This window comes from Vanellus vanellus (genome assembly GCF_965231255.1).
Source record: "Vanellus vanellus genome assembly, chromosome: 4".
Classification (NCBI taxonomy): Eukaryota; Metazoa; Chordata; class Aves; order Charadriiformes; family Charadriidae; genus Vanellus; species Vanellus vanellus.
Genome location: NC_138909.1, coordinates 25,327,954 through 25,351,959, shown reverse-complemented (window position 1 = coordinate 25,351,959; position 24,006 = coordinate 25,327,954). Strand labels below are relative to the sequence as shown.

General features: G+C 41.5%; 1 protein-coding gene across 1 annotated transcript; it reads left to right on the top strand.

Moving 5' to 3' along the window:
• Positions 1-8,031: 8,031 nt before the first annotated feature.
• On the top strand, positions 8,032-23,273 carry CSGALNACT1 (chondroitin sulfate N-acetylgalactosaminyltransferase 1; the record flags this gene model as incomplete). Its single annotated transcript, XM_082482678.1, has 7 exons — positions 8,032-8,665; positions 16,180-16,396; positions 17,621-17,722; positions 18,510-18,688; positions 19,117-19,211; positions 22,224-22,305; positions 22,671-23,273. The coding sequence occupies 7 exons, from the start codon at positions 8,032-8,034 to the stop codon at positions 22,952-22,954; spliced, it is 1,593 nt and encodes a 530-aa protein (XP_082338804.1). The 3' UTR covers positions 22,955-23,273.
• Positions 23,274-24,006: the final 733 nt, after the last annotated feature.

The window sequence follows — 24,006 nt, the reverse complement described above, 5'->3', positions numbered from 1 at the left end:
AAATTAATCCCTATCCTGATAATTCTTGCTCAGCCTCAGTAACATATCAAACCCTTTACACCTTGTCTATCAAGATGTTTTTTCTCTTGTCCCCTTTACTCTTTATTATTTTATTTGAAGCACTGCCTTGATACCACACTACCCAGCAAATTTCATTTGAATTAAAGGGAGCACAAAATTTAGGGCACTGCATTACCATGAGAATATAACATTAGACCTGTGGGAGCCAGATGTCTCTCCTCAGTTCCCACATGCTGGACTCGGGAGGGAGGAAACCTCCTCTGCTGTCAATTCCTCTGGAGTTAATGAAGTTCAAGTCCACCATCTAGCTTGATACGGGGGATTCTAGCTGTGTCAGGGGATTTCTGACAAAGAGAGGAAAAGGGAATCTCCAGGTCAGGCTGGATTGTTCATTCATCTTAAAACTATATTGCTACCTTATGAGGACTTTGATAGGATAGGGACTTTATGTCACTGTTAGTGTGCTTTATCACCTAACAGCTTTTCTTGAAGCAGTGGACTTTGCACTTTGAAGGTGCAGCTGAAAGGCTGGTCTGATGGCAGTTAAATATATGAGTGCTTACATAGCCCTGACTAAAGCAGTCCTAGATAAATACAGCAACACGCGCAAACTGCTTTCCGCTCTACAACTCAGTCTAGCTAGGTTTTCCTGTTTCTGAACACAAGTTAGTTGTGCATGTTTGCTCATTTTTTGTCAATGAATATGTGACTCTCCTACTTAATTAGATACGTGCTAAACTTTTCACTGATTCATGGCCTGTGTCACAGGTTGCATGCACTGGACTCCAGATTTCACTGAAAGTCTGGCTGTGGTACTGTGTGATGTGCATCTGGCAGAATTCTTAGGTCTCCTGGCATAAAGTGACATTAGTATGTACTTTGTACAAAAAATATTTTAAGTAACAATCATTTGGCGCAATCATGAAGAGATTGGTCTAAATCTACAAGCATTCATAGTGTGTCCCTATATAGGTGTAGATCCCTTCATTTTTACAGGCCTTGCGGCTGCCAACCTGAGCTACTTTTGTAAGGCTATGGTCATCCTTGTTCTTAAAAGGAATGACTATTCATTCTTGTGGTGGCAGTCAGTTTTCTTTTGCTTGTGTAAATCACTAAGTGTGCGTGTGTAAACATTTCAAAGTGAAGTAACAGCATTTTTTCCAGGTCCAGACTTTTGGGTAAGCAAAATTTATCCTATTGTTTGTTTTAATCAGGAAATACTAAAGGATTTTGTGTTCTCTCCATCTTATTATGCTGACTCTAAGCCATTTCAGAGGCTGGTATAGCTTGGTGTTATGTTAAAACAGAGTTTAGTCTTTCTGGAAGCCCTCTATATGCAGAACAATTGTTGAATTAGATCTTAAAATGAAGTAAATTAGGGTAGTATCTTTTAGCTGTTCCCTGGCTGTAGCTTGTCCTTTTTTTGTTAGCTAGTTTCCTGCAAAAAGAAACCATTCTCAGTTAGCATGCTGTTATCCTTGATATTGTATAGGGCTGTTTCAGCATCATGTGATTGGAGTAAAATGCTCCTCTTTGACACATCTACAAAACTGAGATGGCACTTACCTAAATGAAATTAAAGTGAAGGTCATGTTCAGAAGGTGCTGGTCTTCCAGCTAAGTTGGACATCTCAGCTGTCCAGCTCAATCATTAGTTTTTAGGACTGGCAACTATGGTGGTTTGTTAATTTGCTTTTAAAAGACCAGGCTGAACTCTAGGTCAACTCAAATGCATATTTTTCATCTCCATTTTAGCAAAGTTCAAAACACTTTTGGAGCAACTGAATTCTTAAGACTTCAGGTCAGAGCTTGCTAATGAGAAATGGTCCTTTAGAGAAAAGCATCGTTGTTTCTTTCCTGCGGTAGCATGGAGTTGGCCTTTGTGAGTCACAGCAGTGCATGCTTGTCATCCCTTCTCTGCATTTTCTCTTTCGAGCCTGAGAGGGCATGCATCTGTCGCGTGGCCTGATGGAGGATAAATAGAGTGATGGAAACATCCAGGAAAGTCCTGTAAAGGCTTTTGGAAGCATCCTATAGTACCCCCACTAACAGTTGTACTGCGGATGTGTGAGTTTATATACCTACAAGTCGGCATGTTTAGCAGGGAGGGACAGTGTGTTGTGGTTGTAAGGTGGAAATCTGAGTATCTCATACAAAAAATAACATTCCTAATACAGACTCCTGCAATTGCTGGTTATTGATCTGTGGAAAACTGCCAAGTCTTTCACAGATAACATTGTTCGGGGGGAAAGAAAGCAGTTCTGGGAGTGTTGGTGCAGTTACTTATAGTAATAGTACTTTTTTATAATAAAGAATGATGTTATTGGTATGTGGAGATAATTTTAGATGTGACATTGGTTCTTTTCAGATGTACTTAGAACTTATATGATGTTTAACTTTTGTGGTTTTTTTCCTTTAAAACTATTTTGATTTACAGTGGAGAGTGGAAAGCAATGACGATTTCACTCGTGTGTGTATCCACATTGATAAACCCACACATAGCATGTGTATGCACTGGGCGGGTAAAGGGACACCAATACTCCTTTTGAGTTTTTGGTGGTTTTTATTTTTTAATAGAAATAATGATACTGCAAATGTAATAATTATTACTGGATTTTACTGTAATATAAATAATGACTACCATTAAAATGTTGGAACAACTCTGGCATGTTTACTGCATATAACAGCAGAAGGCTTTCAGAGTGCCTCCTCATTTGTGTTCTGGACTGTCTTTGGCAAAGTCACTTTCATGAGTATTGAGACCATGTATAAGTAGACGGTCTAAAGCAAGTACGTATGGACTTCAGAACTCAGCTGAAGTGGCATGGCAGACAGTGCTGTTAAGTAAAGTTACTGATTTACCATGATAAGAGGGAACCAATTAAATTAGCAGCACTGGGGTCCAGAGTACTAATGAATGGAAAAGTTATAACTTCTGCATTGGTTTTGTAATTTTCAGAGTGAGAAGCCTATGGCAGTATCTTGAATGTAAAATCAGCCACTTCTTTGTTCCCCCACAATAAGAAAACATAGTATTTCCAGGAATGTTAATGCTTTTGAGGGTTTCTTGTTTTGTTTAAGACTGCTTCTAATAGTTGTTGTAACCTATTTGCAAGGTGATCAGATTGTAATTGTTAATTATACAGGGGAACAGTGTAATTGTGGGCGGGGGTTGATACCGAGACTTTTCTCTTTGAGAGTATGCGTGGCAATGCAAGTACGATTTTCTGCTGGAGATGTCTCTGGAACCAAAGATTAGGAAATAATTTTTACGGTAAGTTGTCTACTGTCTTCAAATATTGATATTTAGCATTTTGATTCTAGACACTATTTCTTAACAATCCTTTATTTCTGTCTCAAGTGCTCTATCAATTGCAAACCAGATATTAGCATTCTAAGTGTTTGGGATGCGTGAGTGTCAATCCAAGAGGGACCAGTGCTGTGGTTTTTAACAGGGGACAATACAGGAATGCTATGAAGGTGCACCCAGTCAGTTTATCAGGCAGGTTCTTTTCTTTAGTCAGCATTTGTTTAATTCAGCCCTGGCCAGGTGAACTAGGCTGAGAATTAATTGAGAAATCATGATTTGGCATTAAGGAGAAATAATTTCTTTTTGCATTCCCTCCACATGTACCTTAAACACATGTCTAACACTAGATTTTAATCCCTGTGACATGTCCCATTCTGCTGAGTGGCTTGAATTTCTGTCGGGGGGCAAACAGGGCAAAATCTTTTAATAACATTTAAAGCAGACTAATTTGTCTGCAGTGCTGTGTGCAGTCCTTGTAATTAAAAAGTTCAAGGCAAACACCAAGTGGCTGCAGAATGTCGGGTTTTGTTGTTGTTTGTTGTTGGGGGTTTTTTGTAAGGCATTTAAAGTCTGGGTGAAATATCTGTTTCTTCCTCCCTGCAGCTCATTTTGGAGATTAATATGATTCTAGTGAAATCTCACTGTGATGTGTGCTGCTGTTCAGTGAAGATGTTTCAAACACCTACATGAAAACTAATTGCAGCTTCTGCCATTCACTGCCTCTATTAAAAAAAAAAAAAAAGAAAAGAAAAAAGACAGAAAGAAAAAACCCCAAATTTCAAGAGGGTTTGTGAGCTAAATTGGTAGTTGCCAGTCTGAGTTACACCAGTAGGAAGATTTGGCAAAAAGTACTTGAAAACATGATATTATTTGGCATTGCCCATGCCATATGTGCTGAGAGATTGCTGCCGCTGCAAATGTGACTGTTCTTTTGCCATCCATTTTGGTCCTCAACATGAAGAGTGAGGAGAGTGTAGAGCTCAGAGGGGAGATACATATACAGAGATGCATTGTTTTAAGTCCCTTTCCTCTGCACAAGTTCGCAGTTTGGCTTTTGGGAGTCAAAAATTCAGGTTTGAAATATGTTGTCTTTTCTGTTCAGAGATAAATTTCCCCTACCTCTACAGTCCATTAAAAATCCAGAATCTGGTGTTGGGTGCATACTATCCAAAATTTCAAACCAGCCAACTTTCTTTAGTTTTGCCACTCCCTATGATTGGGTGCAGCACCCTCCACTGTGCAGAGCTGTTTATACAGTGCTTACAGTGATGACAGAACCTGTTTCTGTGTTTAGATAATTTTTGGGCCCAGGCTCCTTGAAAACAAGTGAAAAGCACTTCTGTGAGCTGGTCTGACCTCTGGCTGGGCTGACAGGTTGAGCTGAGGTTGAAGATGTTTTTGCAAACAGAGGCTTTTTTAGAATTAATGTCCTTTTTCTCGGCTATCAGACTAACCGCTGCATACTCGTTAAAACTTCTCTTTGCAAATAGATTAATACTACTTGATGCAGCTGACTGCTGTGAAATACAGAGGTGGTTTTGTCAGTTCCTGGAAAAAACTGACATTTCAGTTTGTCACCCCTTCATCTCAGGCTCTCTCAGTTGGTATGAAACTGTGTAGGTCTGGTGGAATCAACAGAACGGTTGTTAGGAGGAGTTACCATCCCTAGCTTTCTGGTACTGTCTGTGCAGCTGAGATGCCTTAGCCGTGACCACCTTCAGTGTTGACTTAAAGTAATCTGCTTTTTTTGGCATTGACATGGATTGGGACTGCTTTCACAAGCATGCCCATGAGATAGCAGTACAGTAACAGCTGTATATTTAAATGTCAATCACTGTAAGGCAATGCCACCGAAGCCACCAGTACAATTTAATAAGATAGATCTAGCAACAGAGGGCAAGTAATGAGTGCTTGTTGTCAGGATGCCTCCAGTCACGATGGTAAAATCCCCGTGAAGAAGGTGGAAATCCCCATGGCCTGAATTTCTTGTTATGAGAATGGTGGTTCAAGGGACAAAGTAGCTCAGTTAATTTACTGTCCTGAAGTGTTTCTGGTTTGTAATCCTTGATGAGTGAGATTACAAACCAGAAAACTAGATAGGAAAGAAAGGGTACCCTGAAGAGAGAACCAGTATGTTTTAGTGAAGATAGTTATATATACACACACATATATTTTAAGGTCAACATTTGAAGAGCTCTTTACCCAAAACTCGAATCTGTTGCTGCTTACAGAAATGAAATTGTGTGTTTATCTAAGCCATTGAGATGTAATTTCAGTTTATACCGTGTTAGTACAACTAATCCTTTCAGTGATGTTCAGCTTCTGCCAATTCAGTCAATGGACTAATTGTGTGAAGTGAAGCATACAAGCACAGCAGTGTTTTATGTACTACATCTTACCACTTCCTGACCCTGTCTCACTGCACACTACCTTCTTGCAGTCTTCTAGCCAGATCTGTTGTAGAGTTAGAAATGCCCAGATTAATTTTCCCCGCTTTGACAAGCTCCTTTACGTTGCAGGGGGCCAGCTTTTATAGTGCATCCATAGGAAGCGTCTCCACTACAGCCTTTCACCACACAGGAGACAGACTGAAGATGTAGGCAGCTGGCAAATGTGAAAGCAATGAAGAGGTGTTCTGAGGTTGACAGTGCTTTTTATAGTACGCGCGTTTTCTGGGAAGGGCATAAAAAAGGAGATAAACAGGAGAAGATTGTGGCAAGCTGAGAAGTTGCTGTAGCAGACCAAGATGTTCCAAAGAGAAGATCACAGCAAAAAGGTAAGGGTGCCAACTTCATCCTGTCCTTTTTCCTGCTGTTTGAATATTTTCTTCAACATCAACAATACTTCCTTTGAAAACACTGGTGTTTTCTGGACAATCCTATAAATACTATAAGAACTATTCAGCATTACTTTGAGAAAAATACAGTAATACTTTTATAGCTCTCTCTAGCCCCCTCAATTCCTACTTAAAAAATGGGGGTTTTGTTTGTAGAAGCTCTGCAGACTGATCAAATTTTGATAACAGTTCAAAGATCAGAAATATCTCTGCATAACTGCTGTACATAGAGTAATAGTCAATCAAGACATGGGGGGGAAGTCATGTAGCAGTTGATAAAAAGTCCTACAGAAGACTTTGACTCAAGACTAGAAATAACTGAAAATACCTCTGCAACTCTTATTCTTAGATAAACTGTTTTTACTGAAGGGTCTGACAGCAAGGATGTAGGACTAAAAGGACTATGAATCTCTATTCTCAAAAGCAGTGTCATAATGTCATGCATGCATCCAAGGGTTGAATGTCAAGGGCTTAATTTGATTGTGTTAGAGTCTAACAATGCAGCATTGCAGGACTAATATGTTACTCAGCATTGGCCTAAGTCTACTGTCAGATGAGTAAATGATGAAGTTCCTTGCATCGGCATGGATTTGGGCCAAAACAGAGGGATTTTGAAAATCCCACTGGTAGTGTTCTCGGCACAATTGTTTTAATGTAGCTTACAGCTAGATCAATATTCATCTTCGGTCATCTAATTTTTCTTTCCTGTTTCTAAATATATCTGAGGAAGTGTTACTAAAAATAATAATGTTCACAGTTTTAACTTCTTTTATTTTAAGAAATATGTAAGACAGCTTTCTGTAATCCTCCTCTGTGTCTTCACACCTGGGCAGAGAGCATATGTGGAAAACACAATAGTACTGTACATTGTTGCAAGATTTTTATAACATTATGAGAAACAGAAGGAGGTCTTAAAATGATAGCATAATGTGCAATGATGACAGCCTCCTAGATGGAAACAAAGCTTCCCCTGATTTTGAATAAGACTTGGTCTGAATGCTCCTGAAAAAATCCTATCCGTAGTTCTTTGGTTTTTATGGGAGTGTCTGGTAGGATATGTCAAACAATGTTAGTTGCAGCAATTGGTCTTGATAACAGTTTCTAGTTTCTTGGTTATCAAATTTCTGCTTCAGGTCAGGCTTCATATGTTCAAACAGGACCACGTTTGTTGCCTGGAAGCTGAAATGTATGCGGTAGCTGTGGGACTGACTGCCTTCAAAATCTGAGTGCTCCAAGAGCTGAGAATGCTTGGAGGGCCATCATTGCTTGGATGAACTGAGCACCTTAACATCTTGACAGAAAGTGACAGATGATGACTTCCTAAGATTTCTAAAGCATGGCAGACTTTGAGGCCTGGATTAGTTTTTCATTGGCAATGGGCTAAGTCATGTTATTAAAATTAAATGCATGCATACAGGATTTCCCGCACAAGGGTCTTGGCACAAACACTTCACAGCTCTGAGATTTGCCAGAGCAGTTGAGAAAAGAGGTAAATTCTTAGAACACTCTCAAAGGTCTGGACTGAATGACCAAATTCTAACGTACCTGAATGACTGTCCTTGTCATTTGTCTTTCAGGTCCTCAGGCTCCATCAGCCACCAGCTGATCACACTGCAGCAGTGTGGGTGTTGCCATGAGGATCAGGAGGTGTCCTGTCTGCGTCGCAGCTTGTCTTTTGGTCCTGCTGGGTAAACACCAGAGAGAGCCCAATATAGAGGCAGAGCACACGTTTTAAGAGCGCTGACAAGCCAGTTCCTGCACATACATGCATCTGTATAAGAGTACTCCAAGTCCAGGGGCCTCTGTGGCACTGCATGGACGTAAGAACTGTTGCATGTGTGGGGTTAGGCTCTGCTTTTTGAGAGATGATGCTCCGACGAGGATTTATTCTATTTCTCCCCCGACTTGTAGGCCTGCTGGTGGTGGCCTGTTGTTTGGTGTCTATTGTTTATATGTTGGCTTGCACACCCAAGGGTGACAACCAGCAGCTTGCCTTGCCCAGGGTGAACAGTCCGACTGCAAAGGAGGGATATGAAGCCATTCTGCAAGAGCGAGAAGAGCAACACCGCAACTACATCATCAGCTTGAAGAAACAAATTGCCCAGCTGAAGGCTGAGCTCCAGGGCAGGAGTGAGCAGCTTAAGAATGTGCAGGACCAGTACCCAGACCCCTTGGACATTCGGCTTGACCACAGTAACCCAGAGAAGGCCCAGGCTAACCTGCTGGCTTTCCTCCGTTCCCAAATAGACAAAGCAGAGGTGCACACCGGCATTAAGCTGTCCACAGAGTATGCAGCCGTGCCCTTTGAGAGCTTTACCCTGCAGAAGGTGTACCAACTGGAGACAGGGCTGACGCGCCACCCAGAAGAGAAACCTGTAAGGAAGGATAAGCGAGATGAGTTGATAGAGGTGATTGAGCTAGCTGTTGGGAATTTGAACAATCCAGAGGGAGACAGCAATGCAAAACACCGTGTGTACACAGCCTCTGACTTCATTGAAGGTTTGTATGCAGACAGCAGGTTAGAAGGTCCACATAGTGCTGGTGAGGGGTTCTGGTGTGACTGCATTGCTGAGGGAGATGGATATTATCTCAGAGCACAGTCTGGGATGGTGTTAGTGCTGTGACCCAGCAATGCTGTCTCAAGCACAACTGCAGAATGGCAGCTTTCCTGGGGAACGGGACTTTGTGACAACAGAGCCTGCCAGTCTCTCACAGTAACCACCAATGCGTGCTCACAGCTCTCTAGTCATCTCAGAACTGCAAAGCAAGGAGTGAATGACCAGGCTGCATTCTCAGATCTGTTACCAGTGTTAAGACTGACAACTGCAGTTCAAATCCAAACTCCAATGTTACCTTTACTTCCACCTGCACAGCTCTGCTGGAGTCAGAGTGGCAAGACAGGTTTTGAGGACAGCAGCTGAGCTCAGGAACTCAGGTGGTATCATCTATAACTTCAAATGACTAGGAAAGCTTCATCTTTACAGGGTATCCTCTATATTGGGAGTAGTGCACCTTAGTCCTTGGATTCTAAAGTGAGCTAAACAGTCTTTACCCTCACACATAATATTGAGGCAGTAATTGTGGATTTTTAAAGTGCCACTTTTAACAGCAACCTGTTTTTACTTCATGCCTTCTGTCACTAAACCCAAAGTGCTTACTTGTTTCCAGTCAGACTGCTTTTTCCCAGCCAGACAGAGGCACCAAACATATTCCAGGAGTTGTGATGTCTCTGTGGTTGATACCTGTTCAGGTTAGACCCTGCTGCACAGCAGCTCTGAGTTAAAATGGCAGAGACATGTGCAGCAGAAACATGATATGAGACAAGATTTTACGAATCTTGTTTCCAAGGCCTCATGACTGTTTCTCATTCAATGAGAGCATTACATTTTTACTTATAATACGGCTGTTCTAGTTTCACTTCATAGGAACTGGTGTGTTCCCTGCTTGTTGTTCAACAGTGTTGTCTGTAACTGAGATTTAATCCACAGCTGACCTAGCTGAATTTAGTATAGGAGGAAAAACTTGTCTTCCTCATCTTCAGATGTTTGTGCTGCAGACTTAAGAGGCCATATGGGTAAGATTCCTGCCTTTTATGGAATGACTGCTCTAATGTGCTGAACACAAGCCCCCATGCTTGTTCCCAATCGCTAGTGATGTTGCTGTGGATTGTTTTCTTCATCTAATATTTATGAATAGAGCAGAGCAAAATGCATCCTCCACGTGATGAAGACAAACTACTACTGTTGTGCAATGGTCAGTTATCCATTTCCATTCTCTGTATATGTTTCTCTGGTGATCATGGTATCAAGAGACAGTAGGTTCTTGAGGCCATGCTGGGATATACATGCCAGTCAGGCTGGTGCCTCCCACAGCAGGGACATGAGTTGTTCAGGCTGTGGAGACCTTGTTGAAGCGGGTCCTGGCTCCCCTCAGGTCCAGGCACTTCCAGCACACCAGTAAAATTCCCCTTGCTCAGACATGGGACCAGGGCATGGGCAGGGAACTGGGAAGTGTTGCTGCCTGCCAGCATTTGAATGCATCTTAGAGCTACATGCTTCCAGTCTCCTCTTTTCTGTTTGTTGTTTGGTTTATAATTTCAAAACAGGTTTCTACTGTTTAGGAGCTGAACAAACATGTATGATGGTTTAGCACCAGCTCTTTCATGGGGAGAGGGTGAGGGGAAAGGATGAGATGTTTCCTGCCATACATTACTTAATATTCCGTTAAAGTTACCCTTTTGCGTAGAGCCTGCCTTTGTGCACAATCAAGGGTCTTTGCCTGGGTACCGGTGCTGTCCTTGGGGAACAGGGCAGAATCTGGTGTGTGGAAAGGCGTGGGGAAGGGATGCACACTGCAGTGCTGGCTCTGTGGAGGTTCTTCATACACTAATTGCCTTGCTGGCTTTCACATACCATGGTGAAATAATCCAGAGGGAGGAAGCCCTGCATGTGACTCAGAGCTCAAGAAACTGGAACCCTGCATGCAGCTCAGTCTGAGCTTAAGAAACCTTCCTCATGTCCTCATCCCCTGCAGGACAGGCCCTTGCTTCTGTAGGTGCAAGGTAACAAACTCTCATTCTTACTCAGCTGTGCAAACCAATTTGTTTGCAAATGCAGGGATCCGTGCATCAGGGCTGGAAAAAAAGAGCTGACTTGGCAGAAGATTTCCTTGCAGAGTTCCTTTGGAAGTCCTGTCATCTCTTGGCAATCTCTTTTCCCCCATCCACCATTCTCCAAGAATGGCAAAAACTGCCGATCAAAGCACAAACAAATCCATTGCTCTGTATAACTTTAGCAGGAGAAGGGACGACTGAGTTTTCTGTTCCAATTCTGCATTTCAAGTATGGTTTGGACTCAGAACTTGTTTTGGAGACAGCACTTTGCAGGTGCCACTGCCTATACAAATTACTAACAGGCTAGATTCCGTGGCAGCTTCTGGCAGTTTCGTATCAATCCAGCATCACAGCAACCGTAAGCAACGTTACTCAGCCAGCAAAGCCAGCTGTTTTCATTTTCTCGAACTGCCCAGGGTAGCTGGAGCTTTCTGGGAGATGTGGCCCAGGTCTGCACTGAAAGTAATATCACTTAACCCTGTAAGCTTTTTATCTTCCAGCTGCTTTAGCAATAACAGCACACAAAAGCTGTATGCACCTCTTATGTTCAAGGTGGGGCTACTGCCCTCGTCTTAAGGTTGAGCAGGATGAACGAAATGAAAATCAGGTAATCAGGGTCAGAGACAGGATTCAAAACCTGAATTGCTGCTCTTGATATGTGAGATATGTCTGCGTTTCTGCCCTGTTCAGAGAAGCCTTTGACACTGGCTTTACTCAAGGCGCCAGCTTTAATCAAATGTGTTGCTGATCCCAAGTCTTACTAGCATATAGTGGTGCAAGTTAATCTTGTTTTCTTGGGCCTCTTGTGTGGATTTTTCTATTCTTGTGGGTCACGTCTGGTACCTGTGATCACTTTTTCAGTACTAGCTCATTGCTAACATATGCCCATCGGCAGGGTGGCGGTGTGGTGCAATAAATTTGACTAGGGTCTGTATCTCTTCCTCTTTTCTGTTTTGTGCCTTTATTCTTGTCTTTGCAGAAGGAAAGTGTTTCTTCAAACCCTTCTTACTTTAAGGAGAAATGTTTTGTCTCTGTGGCTGGGATGTCTTAAAATAAGTGTTGCATCCTCTGTAGTTTCTAGACAAAACCACTTGTGCGTGGGAATTAGGCTGTGACCCTAGTACCTTACATCTGAGCTAAACTCCTTCTCAGCAGATTTGCTGTTACATGAAATTTGGACAGGATTCTCAGACAGTTCTCCTTCCAGGAGTAATAGCTGACACGTGGTGGAATTTTCCATTTTTTCTTACTCAAAACCAAGAGAACCACACCTTCTCCCTGGGGCCCGATACGTATCCATCTGGCTGCTGCTCTGCTCTGCTTCTCTCTTCACAGAGGCACTTGGGCTATTCAGCTGCAATAATCCTCCACTCTCCCCCTTATTCCTCCCACTTCTATACCAAGTTCACTGGTTTTCTGCCATGAGGAGTTAGGAGGAAGCAACATGGAAAAGATCAGAAATTTCTGTGTCTTATAAGCAAGCAAAGGACTGCTCTGTTTCCAACAGAAAGCTCAGTGGGCAGAATAACAGGTCTGGTCATTAATTTATGTAAATGGCAGCAGAGCTGAATGGATTTGGAAGTCATTCATTTTCTCAAAGATGTCAGTCTCCAATAAGTTGGAGACTGACAAGCCTGGATGGTGTGTTCCATAAGTGAGTGTAATCACTCTCTGGTGATACTCTTTCCCAACAGGAACAATTCCAGAAAATCCCTGGATTGCTTCAGAAGTGCCCTGCCATGGCACGGCCAAATATGCTGTATCATAAGTTTTCCTACCTGAAGTACGTGGCTGTCTAGTGAATGGAATTTTAAATAAGGTCTCAGAGACAAATGAAAAGGACTAGCTTTGCTTTCTCAAATTGACAACTACTGGTGTTGGGCTGACTGATGTGGTTTTGCCCTGGAAGCTTACTGGGAGAAAGGATGATGCTCATCCTCAAAGGATAAGATGCTATATTTTATGGCATGTGAAGCGGGAAGACCACCATAATATAATATTGTTAAAATGGGGACAATGAATGCTGATAAATCCTAATAGTGGTTCCTACAACATCTAACAGAATATAAGTAATGAGCACAGGTCCAGGGAGTGTTTCTATTGACAGTGGAAAACCTCAAACTCTTCCTCTGTGGAACTGACTAAAGCTAAAATTGTCATCCACTCAACAGCATTTTGTTAAGGCTGTGTGGCTGTTTGCTAGCTATCAGTTCTGTGTAGGTCTCTGAAACTCATTTGCCTACCCTGCTGAATAGAGATCGGGTATTTTCTGTTTCTTTCTAGAGCCCTGGGAGTTGCTGCTCCGGTGACTGTACACTAACTGCCCTTTAGTCAACCCTTCAGCCCAGGTCTTTTTTTGCTTCTCGCTTGTCCTTTTCTTTCATTTTAGGGCCAGCCTCTCTGCTGACCCAAAGCTCCTGGTCACTTTTTTACATTGGGTTTTCACAGGCTTTGACTTTTCTCCCTGCCTCTGAAAGGAACAGTGCATATTCTGAAACATTGGTGCTGTAATGGAAGCAGTAGACGATCAATTAACCTTCTTTTATCCATAGTGAACATCTAGCCTTTCCAAAGCTTTCGTTTCAGGAGCAACCTTTTCAGGAAAAGATTTTTTGTTTTACTTTTTTTTAAACTACTCTTTTCCCCTCCTTGTAGCTCATCTTTTATCATTGAGGCTGCTTGACACATCTTTCTGGATCATGTAAAAAGTCCTGATGGCACTAATGAAGTAGTGCCTTCGGAAATGGAAAAATCTTGTGAAAGGCAGGATGTCTGCTGGGTGAGTCCCCAGAGTGACTCAAGACATTCAGGCTCATTTCCAAGGCTCTCTGCCTGACCTTGGGCAAATCAATTTGTTTTCTGCTTCTAAAAAGAACATACTTTAAAAAGGAAAGAAGGCGCTTTAAAAAGGGAAAACAAATGCTTTAAATGTGTGTCAAGAATAACCATATTTAACTACATGCATTAAACTTGCATACAATTCTTTTCAAGGTAAAATGTCACAATTATAAATTCTTAGATTACCATCGTGCGCAAGGGAACCTTACCTTCATCTAAGCTGCTTGTTTTTAGCTGTAGTAGAAGTCCTGAACAAGAACAAAACTGCAGTTAGAAGCAGCCTTTGTTAGTGTGTGTATAGGACTAGGAGGGTCCCCTCAGATCACAACATGCATTCTGCTTTAAGGTTTTTCTTTCTTACTTGGCAAAGCTTCCTTTATTCCACAAATGTAGTACATATCTCTGGAGAAGTGGTATTTGTGGGCTCATTGTTTCTTGGCTGGGGTAGAAGAGGATGTAGAAGCAAAGATTTTGAGATGTTGTGTGATAAATATTGTTAAATTGGTCGATTTAATTTAGATCTTTGTTATTATGAAAAATGTCAGTTCACTATGTCAAACACATTAGAGTCCTATCCATTTCTCTCTAGAGAAAATGCAAATCAGATTTATTTTAGATTTTTGTTTAGCTTAATGTCAAAAGACTACCTTAACCTTCTACAACACAAACTTCCTTGGCAAGACCTGTGTTCAGAAATTGCCTGAGTAAATGTGTGCAACCAGCAACACACTTGGATCATCAGTAGGCTTTCTGTAAGAGTAAATGGGTGAGCAGATTTCCATTCTCTGGCCACCAGGAGCAGGAGATGCAGGATTATTAGATCACCATTCAGATGATCTCAAGTGCAGGCTCAAGTTCAGTAACAGATGTAGTTCATGATCTGCACCTTGGGCAGACTACGTAGAAAAAGCTAGGGGGAGTCAAAGGCACAGCTTTAAAAGATTAGCAGTAAAAGAATGATGGAGCTGCTGTCTCACTAGATTAATTTGCTATGCTGGAGGGGAGGATTGTAGCATTTGTTGACTTAGCTTATATTAAAAATAAAACATGAAGTGAATAACAGATCAGTGAATCTGCATATAGTATTAACCAACTGAAGTATTCATTAAGAATAAAACACTTACACAACGATAGTAAAGATGAGAGTCTGCAGAACTCTAGCCAGATAAAATCACACCTCATTAATCGTTTGGATGTTCTGGACATACCAATGTAAAAGTTACGATACAAGATGAAGAGCTTATGTCACTTTGCTGTTCAAAGAAACCTTTGACCCAGACCTTCACAAGAAATACAGACAGAGCTGACAGTTTATGGTTCAGATACACACCAATGTTACACATCAGGGAATCAGTAAGATTAAAAAAAAAAAAAAAAGTATTATTTTGGTCAAGCTGTTCTTCATAACCAGATGGAGAGGAACAAAAATAAGAAACAAGTCAAGTGGAGGAGTTTTCTTCCAGACAGGTTTTGCTTGTCTCTGGAGTTTCTGCAAGAGATGGAAGGCTGTGCAATTATACTCTTCTACTGATGAAGTTAGGGTACTTACAGTGGCTTAACAAGTAGTTAGAATTAGCATTTAATTATTCCTTCTTAAACCTAATGGATCTAACTAGGAAAAAGCTTTATTTCAGTATGCACTGTAGGGACTGAAGTGTCAATTAGAGTAGGTGAAATCTATAGCCTTTTTGCCAACTTTATCTCATTTAAGGTATCAGAATAGTGGTTCAGTAGGACACGACCAGTACTTTTATAGTTCATGCCAGCCCTCAGCATGGGACCATTTTCACCCATCCAGTATGTTGAAAGTTCATTCCGTGCATGAAGTAAGTACATGCTTGTATGAATTAAATATCCTTGGAGACTGTCTAATGCAGTCTCTGGGATTGTGTCCCGGGTCTGGCTTCTGACAAACTCCATCGTATCATCCTTGCAGTCCATTAGTCACCCAGGAGTGGGCATCATTGCCCCAAAGAAAATAGTGTCTCTTGAGAATTGAGTAACAGAAGAGTTTTGTCCTGGTTGGCAGCGGGTGAAGTTGATGGCTGCTGGGGCCTGGTTGCATGGTTTTATGAGGGGACATTCAAGAGAACCCTCCAGAAAGAAGGAAATGAATGTGCTCATCAGGAAATTGCTTTTCTGGGAGATGGCCTAATCACTCATATTGCAGAGAGGCAGGCTGCCTTTCGCAGTCTCTCTGCATCACCATTACCATGCATGCCTGCAGTGTGCAGTTGGAGCGGTCTGAAAAATAAGGACAGTATGTCTGCTGGGTTATACTGAGTGTGAGCAGTTGGTAACCTTCAGGGGTTTGTAATTCAGCCAAGCCTAGGAATGTGCCTTCGAGAATACCAAATAGCTCCTGCAGCCGGGGGCTGTGTCCCTGTCAGACTGACAGCCTCTTCAAACGATGGTGGATTGCGTACTGATTTAAAAGTAAATATCTCATGTCCCTGCTGCCTTTTCAGCTTAGGTGTAACATATGAGGACTGCATCCTTTCCCCCCCCCCCCCCTAGGAGCCCAGCTTTAATCCAAAATCTCCTCTGTCTTGTTTTCGTGCAGGGATCTACCGCACAGAAAAAGACAAAGGCACGTTGTATGAGCTGACTTTCAAAGGAGACACAAAACATCAGTTCAAGAAGATTGTTTTATTCCGGCCATTTGGTCCTGTAATGAAAGTGAAAAATGAAAATGTCAATATGGCTGACACACTTATTAATGTCATTGTGCCATTGGCCAAGAGAGCCAGCAAATTTCGGCAATTCATGCAGAATTTCAGGTGGGTTTCCATTCCAGTGCTGCCTTTGCTTTTTCTTACTTGAAAAGTAAGATGCAATTTCAGGAGTTATCAAGGCCTCACTTAGTAAAAATCATCCTTCTTTTACATAACATTTCATTGTGCCACTAAGAAGTCATTTTTGAGATTATTGAGATTGAAAGGCATTTGGCTGCTTAATGCATTGTGACTAGCGGTAAAAGCAATTATATTTCAGTCATCAGGGTCTCAGATTTGCATGTATCTGGCTTATGTGTCTCAATCTGTTTTGTTGGGGCGCATGTGACTGTGGCAACATGAGAATTTCATGTCATTAGTTGCAAAGGAATATTTCTAAGCAAAAGGGAATTAGTGCTCCCAGACACTTTGCCAGGCCCTATTGGAGAAAAGATGAAGGCAATAAGAGGCAAGAAGAAATTGTATTTGAAATTTCAGGATAGTTACTTTTAAACTTCTTTTATTTTTCAGCACAGAGATGATGTTTGGAGGGATAATGTAATTGAGATGTAGCTTTAAATAGCTGCCCAGAAAAGACTGTGTCAGCAACAGATACTGACTCTTACAATGGGATTTGTTTTACCTAATTACAGCCATCTAAAAACAGGCTCCTTGTCTAAATTAACGATCTGATAGATGCTTGTTTTAGGATGGGAGAAATCACCCACTGGTTATGCTGATCTCTCTGCTGATTATAGATGAACTCTTGCTGACTAAACTGTGTGCAAGTGAGGCATGATGTCTAGCATTACTTCAGATTGGTCCTACCCTTAGGCTACTGGCTGGATCTCTGGTTGATACTTAGATTTTAGTTAATGTTTCTTAACAAAATGCCTAAGATCTGAACACTGGAATATCTGTTACAAAAAATCAAGGTTAAGAGGTCTGTATAGCTTCTTTAAAATCTCCCTTCTCATATTCTCCTAAGTGCTGGAGTTACTGCCTGCCTGACAATTCTTCCTGGGGCTGGATGGCCTGTTTCAGCAGCGTCCTCCTATTAATATAACAAACACTGTTTGAGAGCTTTTTCCTAATCTGCCTGAAAGATAGTCTTCTGTCCCATCTGACAGAGGCAGTGAGCCCCTTTGTCAGTACAAGGATCTCTGTCAGTGAATCGTGCCCTCAGGAATGGCTTCCAAGGTTCACCCTACTCTGCCTTCCCCAGTGAATGTAGGTTATTGAAGAAAGCTAACTTCTGGAAGAAGTCACAAATCTGTCTCTGTTCTCTAGGGAAATGGGCATGCAGCAGGATGGGAGAATTCACCTCACTGTAGTTTACTTTGGAAAAGAACAAATGAATGAAGTCAAATCGATACTTGAAAACACCTCCAAGTAAGTACCTGAATATCTGATGTGTGCCGTTCATACACAGCGATCGTACCATGAGTTGGAGACTAGATAGCTGTCCAAACTTGTAGTTGTGCCAAAAAGTTCTAAACTGCATTGGAGAAAACAGCTTGCTTTCCTTTGTATCAGATAAAAATGGTGTTGCCCTGACAGTCCCATATCTGTGGTTTTGTGATGTTGGTTATTAGAACCACAAAGCAGATTTTACTGAATTTATCTCAGTGCAGCTTTTTTTTCACACTGGTAACTTCTGTGCTTTTGCAAGCAGCTCAAACTGTTAGGACTGAAAATTAACTTCCAAAGGCAGGGGCAGACAATTTCAGTAGAGCTCAGAGGAACTACATGCTTTTGGCCAGGTCTAGTCTACTGTGTTTGCTTGCATAGCTGTGTTTGTCAAGATCATGTGGCAGTGTAGCCCTCTCCGTGTGGGAGGAAGACCCTTGTATAGATACAGTAATATGACCACAGGTATTTTATGTTTGCCTACTAAAGATATTTTTGTCCGTCTAAGCCATTTGGGGATTTTTGTGAGGTTTGCCCAAAGAATGTCTGTGACAGGAATGCTAGTGTAGGAGTACACAAGTCAAGCTCTGAATGTAGACATAGTGGAAATCTCCTCAAGACTCAAAGAGGACATCTCTTTCCTCAAACTGCTCTCAGAACTGTGGTACTACAGGTTTCTAGGTTAATTGTTTCATATCAGGTTCCTGCCCCCACTTGTATTAAGAGCTGGAAGGACTGGGTAAGTTGCTGAATATTTTCCTTCTCCTAGGTCAGCCAACTTCAAGAACTTCACCTTCATCCAGTTGAATGAAGAATTTTCCAGGGGCAAGGGACTAGACATTGGTGCTCGATTTTGGAAAGGAAACAATGTTGTTCTCTTTTTTTGTGACGTGGACATATACTTCACAGCTGAATTCCTTAACTCCTGTAGATTGAACACACAGCCAGGTACTGCTACTCATGAAGTGTATTGTCTTTCGACAGTTTTTTACCTATTGTGTAACAGCCTTCACCAGAGTATTCTTGCCTTTGAATTGGCAATGAAGTTGCTGTAAATCATTCTTGAAACTTAGAGAACTAATTAAGACATGTATAAAAATTCCATTGTTGGTCGGCTTTTGAAAGTTTATAACAATCCTGCTCATGCCGTGATTGAATTTCTTGCCCTCAGCACCTGTGCTTTCTGGAACAGGATCTTTTTGTTAATTATATCCTCACATTCACATTCTCATGCAAAGACCATAGGCTCACTACAAAACTTGTGTGACTTTGTCTGGATTTGGTCTGGCCTGGACAGCATCTTGTAAGGGAGAGAAGTGTGTTTTATACAGCTTCAAAAAAAAAAAACCCAAACAATAACCCATTGTCATTTCCAGGGAAGAAGGTGTTTTATCCTGTTCTCTTCAGCCAGTATAACCCCAGTATAATTTATGGCCACCGTGATTCCATCCCACCTTTAGAACAGCAGCTGGTAAGTACATGCTTCTCTGAATGCTTGCTTTTATTTGGACAAAGCATTTTTTAAAGGTGCATGTGCTCTTGGGTAGCATTTCCCTATTCCTTGTGCACAGTAATTACCACACAGACAAAATTAACTACATCAGTCACCTAACCGTGAGTTCTGCAGTTAAGCTTCACAGGGAAGTATCTTGGTACTATTTATTTTAACCCTTGTTTGATATTTTATACACAGAACCTAAGAATTTAAACAGTGTCTGCTTTGTTGTCAGAAGGCGTTTTCTAATTAGCAAACAATTCCTTCATGGTGTGCTGTCTTAGGGTGACTGTCCCTGATCTTGCTCTCATTTCTTCCTTGCACTGAATAGTTTCTTTGCTTGCATCTTGAAGAGCTGACATTTGTAAAAAACACAAGTATCCTTAGATGAGTCAGTGAAAACAGAATTCCAGGGGCTGTCACAGTTATTCCCCCACTTGAACACCTACAGTGGCTTTTCCCATCCCACAGTTCATGATTAAACTGCCTGCGAGCAGACAGTGTGTTTCTGAAGTGTACCACATTGTCTCAGAGTCAAATGACGTGCTTGGAGATATCCCTTCTGGCTTTAATCCGGCACTGATAAGGCACAGCATAACTGCACTGATTTCCATCTCACGTGCTTATCTTTGGTGTGAGAACAAAGTATTATTTTTTAAAACATCGCCATAAGGCATACAATTAAAACATGTAGTTAAACCCGGGTGAATCTCCTTGATTAGGAGGAAGCTGTTGTGAGGAAGAAGCAGAAACACACAGATGAGAGATTCACATGAATGCTAGTGGCAGAGACATCACTTCTCAGTGCTGCAGATGCTATTCTCCATTCTCTTGTGCTCTGGCATTGCATTGTCTTGAAGCTAAAGGGGTGATAGAAGTGGTGGTTTTCCCTTTCCGTACACCCTCCACTCTTGCTTCTCTCCAGAGTCAGCAGGTCACAGTCTTCTGCCCACTAGTGCCGGTAAGTGGCTGAATTTTCAAACTGAAGCATAAAGCAGCTATGCAGCTTCTTTCAGTTCCTCTGTGTCAGATCCCATCCTTCCACAGCTGCCTCTCTTACTGCCAGGCACTGCGCCTATCAGGGCTCATCCTGTCCCAGGCTGGGCACTGTCTCCAGAGCATCCCAGCTTCTGCTGTATTCTCACTAGGTAAGAATTAGGAGTGTTGTGAGCCCAGCAGCAGTTACAGCTGAAAAAGATCAACAGGGGTCTGAGTCCAGTCTTCTGTCATCACTACCCCCACCTCATGCAATCCCTCTAGAAAAATGAAGAATGAGAGTTTGGAAAGTCCACCCAAAATATTTTAATTTGTTTGTTTGTTTGTTTACTGCTCCCTGTGTTATCCAACAGGTAGCCAGAAAGTCTTTTCCTGAAGAGTCTGGAAAATCCTTTCTACTGTTTTTTTTCTCAGAGGAAACTTGTTCTGATAATACCATGGGATTCACGTTAGCTCTTCTCTCTCTGATAAGTGCATCAGGGATCCTCAGGATTGTAAGCACCGTGCTTAAGAAATGAAGTAGAGTTTAGTTCTTAAGCTAGAGTAAATTCCACAAAGTACGTTGTCAGGATTGTGCAAATATTTATAGCTAATATTTGAATCGTAAAATGTGATGCTTATGTCAGAAAAGCTTCTTGATTTAAAGAAGTACTGCCAATCTCATTTTTATGTAGATTTTTATATTTTCAGCCCACATTAGTTCCCAGGCATGAGGCCAGATCTGTGCCATTAAAACAAGACAGCGTTAGTTCTCTGTCCTGATACTTTGGCTGCTGAGAAAAAAAAAAAAAGCCCTCAAAAATCTTTGAAAAAATTTGATTTGTGCAGCAGCCACTTGCACTAATGGAAAATAATAATGCTAATGTGTAGGAGTAGCTTGCTGTAAGGGCATCGTTATAGAGATTTCTTGTTACAGTGCAGACCTGACAGATACAATCTTGTTTCCATTTAATTGGCTTCTGCAGTGGCTTGGCTTTTTCAAGGAAAGAGAAATGAGAAAAGAAAGAAATAGTCATGTGAGAAGTAAAATAAAAAAACAACATTGACGTGACAAGGGTTATGAACAAAAGGAGGATGCATGAATGAGAAATCTGGAGAGACTATTTTGGAAGAGGATTTTTTGGTGAAGGAAACGTTGGGATCTGTAAATCCAAAAATGGAAATTCTGTCTCCTCATCTTCTGTAACTTTGCCGTAGATGAAGCCAAAATTGTCAAAAATAGCTGCTAAGGAGTAGGTTTATAATCAGACCTTCAAGAGCATGCTGCTGACTTGCTTAAAGGATTTAAATACCTATCCCGGTCCCTTGAAACTTTTTGATATCTCGCCAGATTGTTAGGTCACTCACACACATGAATTATGACCTTAGGGATCCAAAGGCTTTTATGGGATATATATCTACCACCTAACATATCTGGACTTCAATTTTAGCCGGATTTAGCAGTTCTGTAATGGAAAACTGTTCTTACCACTTTCTTATTTTTTACCAAAATTAAGGTAATCAAATAGCTGTCAGTTGTGCGATAAGATTAGAACCACTGTTTTGTTCCTGAATTCTTGTGGTCCACAATCCAGATGTCACCATCTGCTCTGCAGCAGAGTCTGGCTTCCCTGGTTTCCCAGTGTGTTTCTTACGTCAGATTTGAATCCCCACAGAAACTAACAATTTTGGAGGATGTTTTGCCTGCGAAGAAGGAAACTCCAGAGACTGATGTGGTGTAGCTCCACTTGGTCTACAACAGTAGGAGTGGAACGAAACCTGATCATTCCAGATCAGGGGGTTTGTCCGTGATAGCTAATGGCATGGCTGTTTTGGGGGGGCAGAAACATGCAACGAGTATCTACAAAAACTGGTTCAGGCTCAGCCATGGATTTATGTGGGGAAGAATAAAAGTCCAGTTGCTCCTATTTCTGACCACATTCAAGGACTTGTCTGCTGCTCACACTGAAAGCATTTCTGCTCCCATCTAAACATTCCTTTCCCTCCATGCAGGTTATTAAAAAAGAAACTGGATTTTGGAGAGACTTTGGTTTTGGGATGACTTGCCAGTACAGATCTGATTTTATCAACATAGGTAAGAAAAGTAAACTCCAATACCTGTGCCTTTTTACTGAAACATAGAAAATTATCATCAGCTTCCCTTTCCTTGGCCAGTGTGTCTATGCCTCTTAATTTGCAGCAGTGCTCTGGTTAGATGTTCAGAGTATTCCTACCTGCCATAGAGGTTACCAGAATCTAAGCACTGCTCAGTACAAGTAAAGCAACTTTGTCTGATAGTGAAAGATTTGAAGCGAAGAAATGCAGACACTTTGAGGTTGGCAGAAAGTGTGGCTCTTTTAAAGGGCTGACTGGAGCCAGAGAACAGCTGTAGTGAAATAATTAGCATAGAGTTTGCTAGTATATTATTTCTAGTTTTATTTTGGATTTTGTTTGTGTCAGGTGGCTTTGATCTGGACATTAAAGGCTGGGGTGGTGAAGATGTACATCTGTACCGCAAGTACCTTCACAGCAACCTCATCGTGATCCGAACGCCCGTCAGGGGTCTCTTCCACCTGTGGCATGAAAAGCAATGTGTGGACGAGCTGACCCCAGAGCAGTACAAAATGTGCATGCAGTCCAAGGCCATGAACGAGGGTTCTCATGGCCAGCTGGGGATGCTTGTTTTCAAGCAAGAGATTGAGACACACCTGCACAGACAGAAACTGAGCAGTAAGAAGACATGAAGCCAGAAAGGGAGGCAGAAAGCCTCTGAATTGAACTATAGGGTGTTTTGGAAAAGAGTTGTTAACAAGAAAAGATGAGATGAGACTGAAAGGATGGAGATTCCAGCAGGATGGCAGCGAAAGAAGATGAGAGAAAGTGCTTATCCTCCCTTCTGGTTTGTTGTTTGTTTTTTTTTTTTTTTTTCCTTAATAGGGCTTTCAAGTATTCCATTAGCCTGACTGTTCAGCACTTGCTTCCAGGAGAGACTTGAACACTTGATGAGATTCAAGGTCACGGAGAACATTACATAATCGTGTGGTATTCACAATACCAAATGGATGTGCTCTTCCATTGAAATGTTTGTACTATGTGTACAGTTATTTAAAGGATTGACCCTTTCGTGGGCAAATAATAATGAGTTATTTTCTACATCTAACCTGACATATCTAAAAAGGGCTATTTTTGAATAAGTATGGAGCTCCTGCTCTGAGAAGAACATCTGATTGTTAATGGTAGTTAAGCTGGAGTGACCAACAATCTTTTTTCCTTAAGGGGCTGGGGCAGGGGGACAGCAGTGCTGACAGGGTATTCCCGGTTCATTCAGAGACAAGAGACATCTCAGAAAGTGCTTTCTAAACTTCAGAAAGAGAAAGCCCTACTGGTCAAGTGTAATGTTTCAAAAACGCTGGAGGGTAGTGTTTGTTCTCTTCTGTGAACAGTGAACCAAAAGCAATGAGCCATGTCTGTCTCACATGAATCAGATGGTGTATTTCTGCTTTAGAATACTGTAAATATCTCAAGATTTATTTTTAAATGAAGCTGGTTTTGCTTGGGAATTATTTTGTCATACTTCAGGTTTTCTACTTCTAGCCTTACTAGGAAATAGTACAGCCTTCCAACACTTGGAAAATGGTCTGCAGATCTGCATTTCCTGTGGATAGGAACTGGGTTCAGATAAGTAAAGTGATTTTTCTACACAACCTGGGTGCTGGAAGGCAGAAGCTTTACCATGCTGAAGAAAAGGAAATACTTGCAACTTGCAGTGCTGATTTAGCAGGAGGCTTTAAACTCT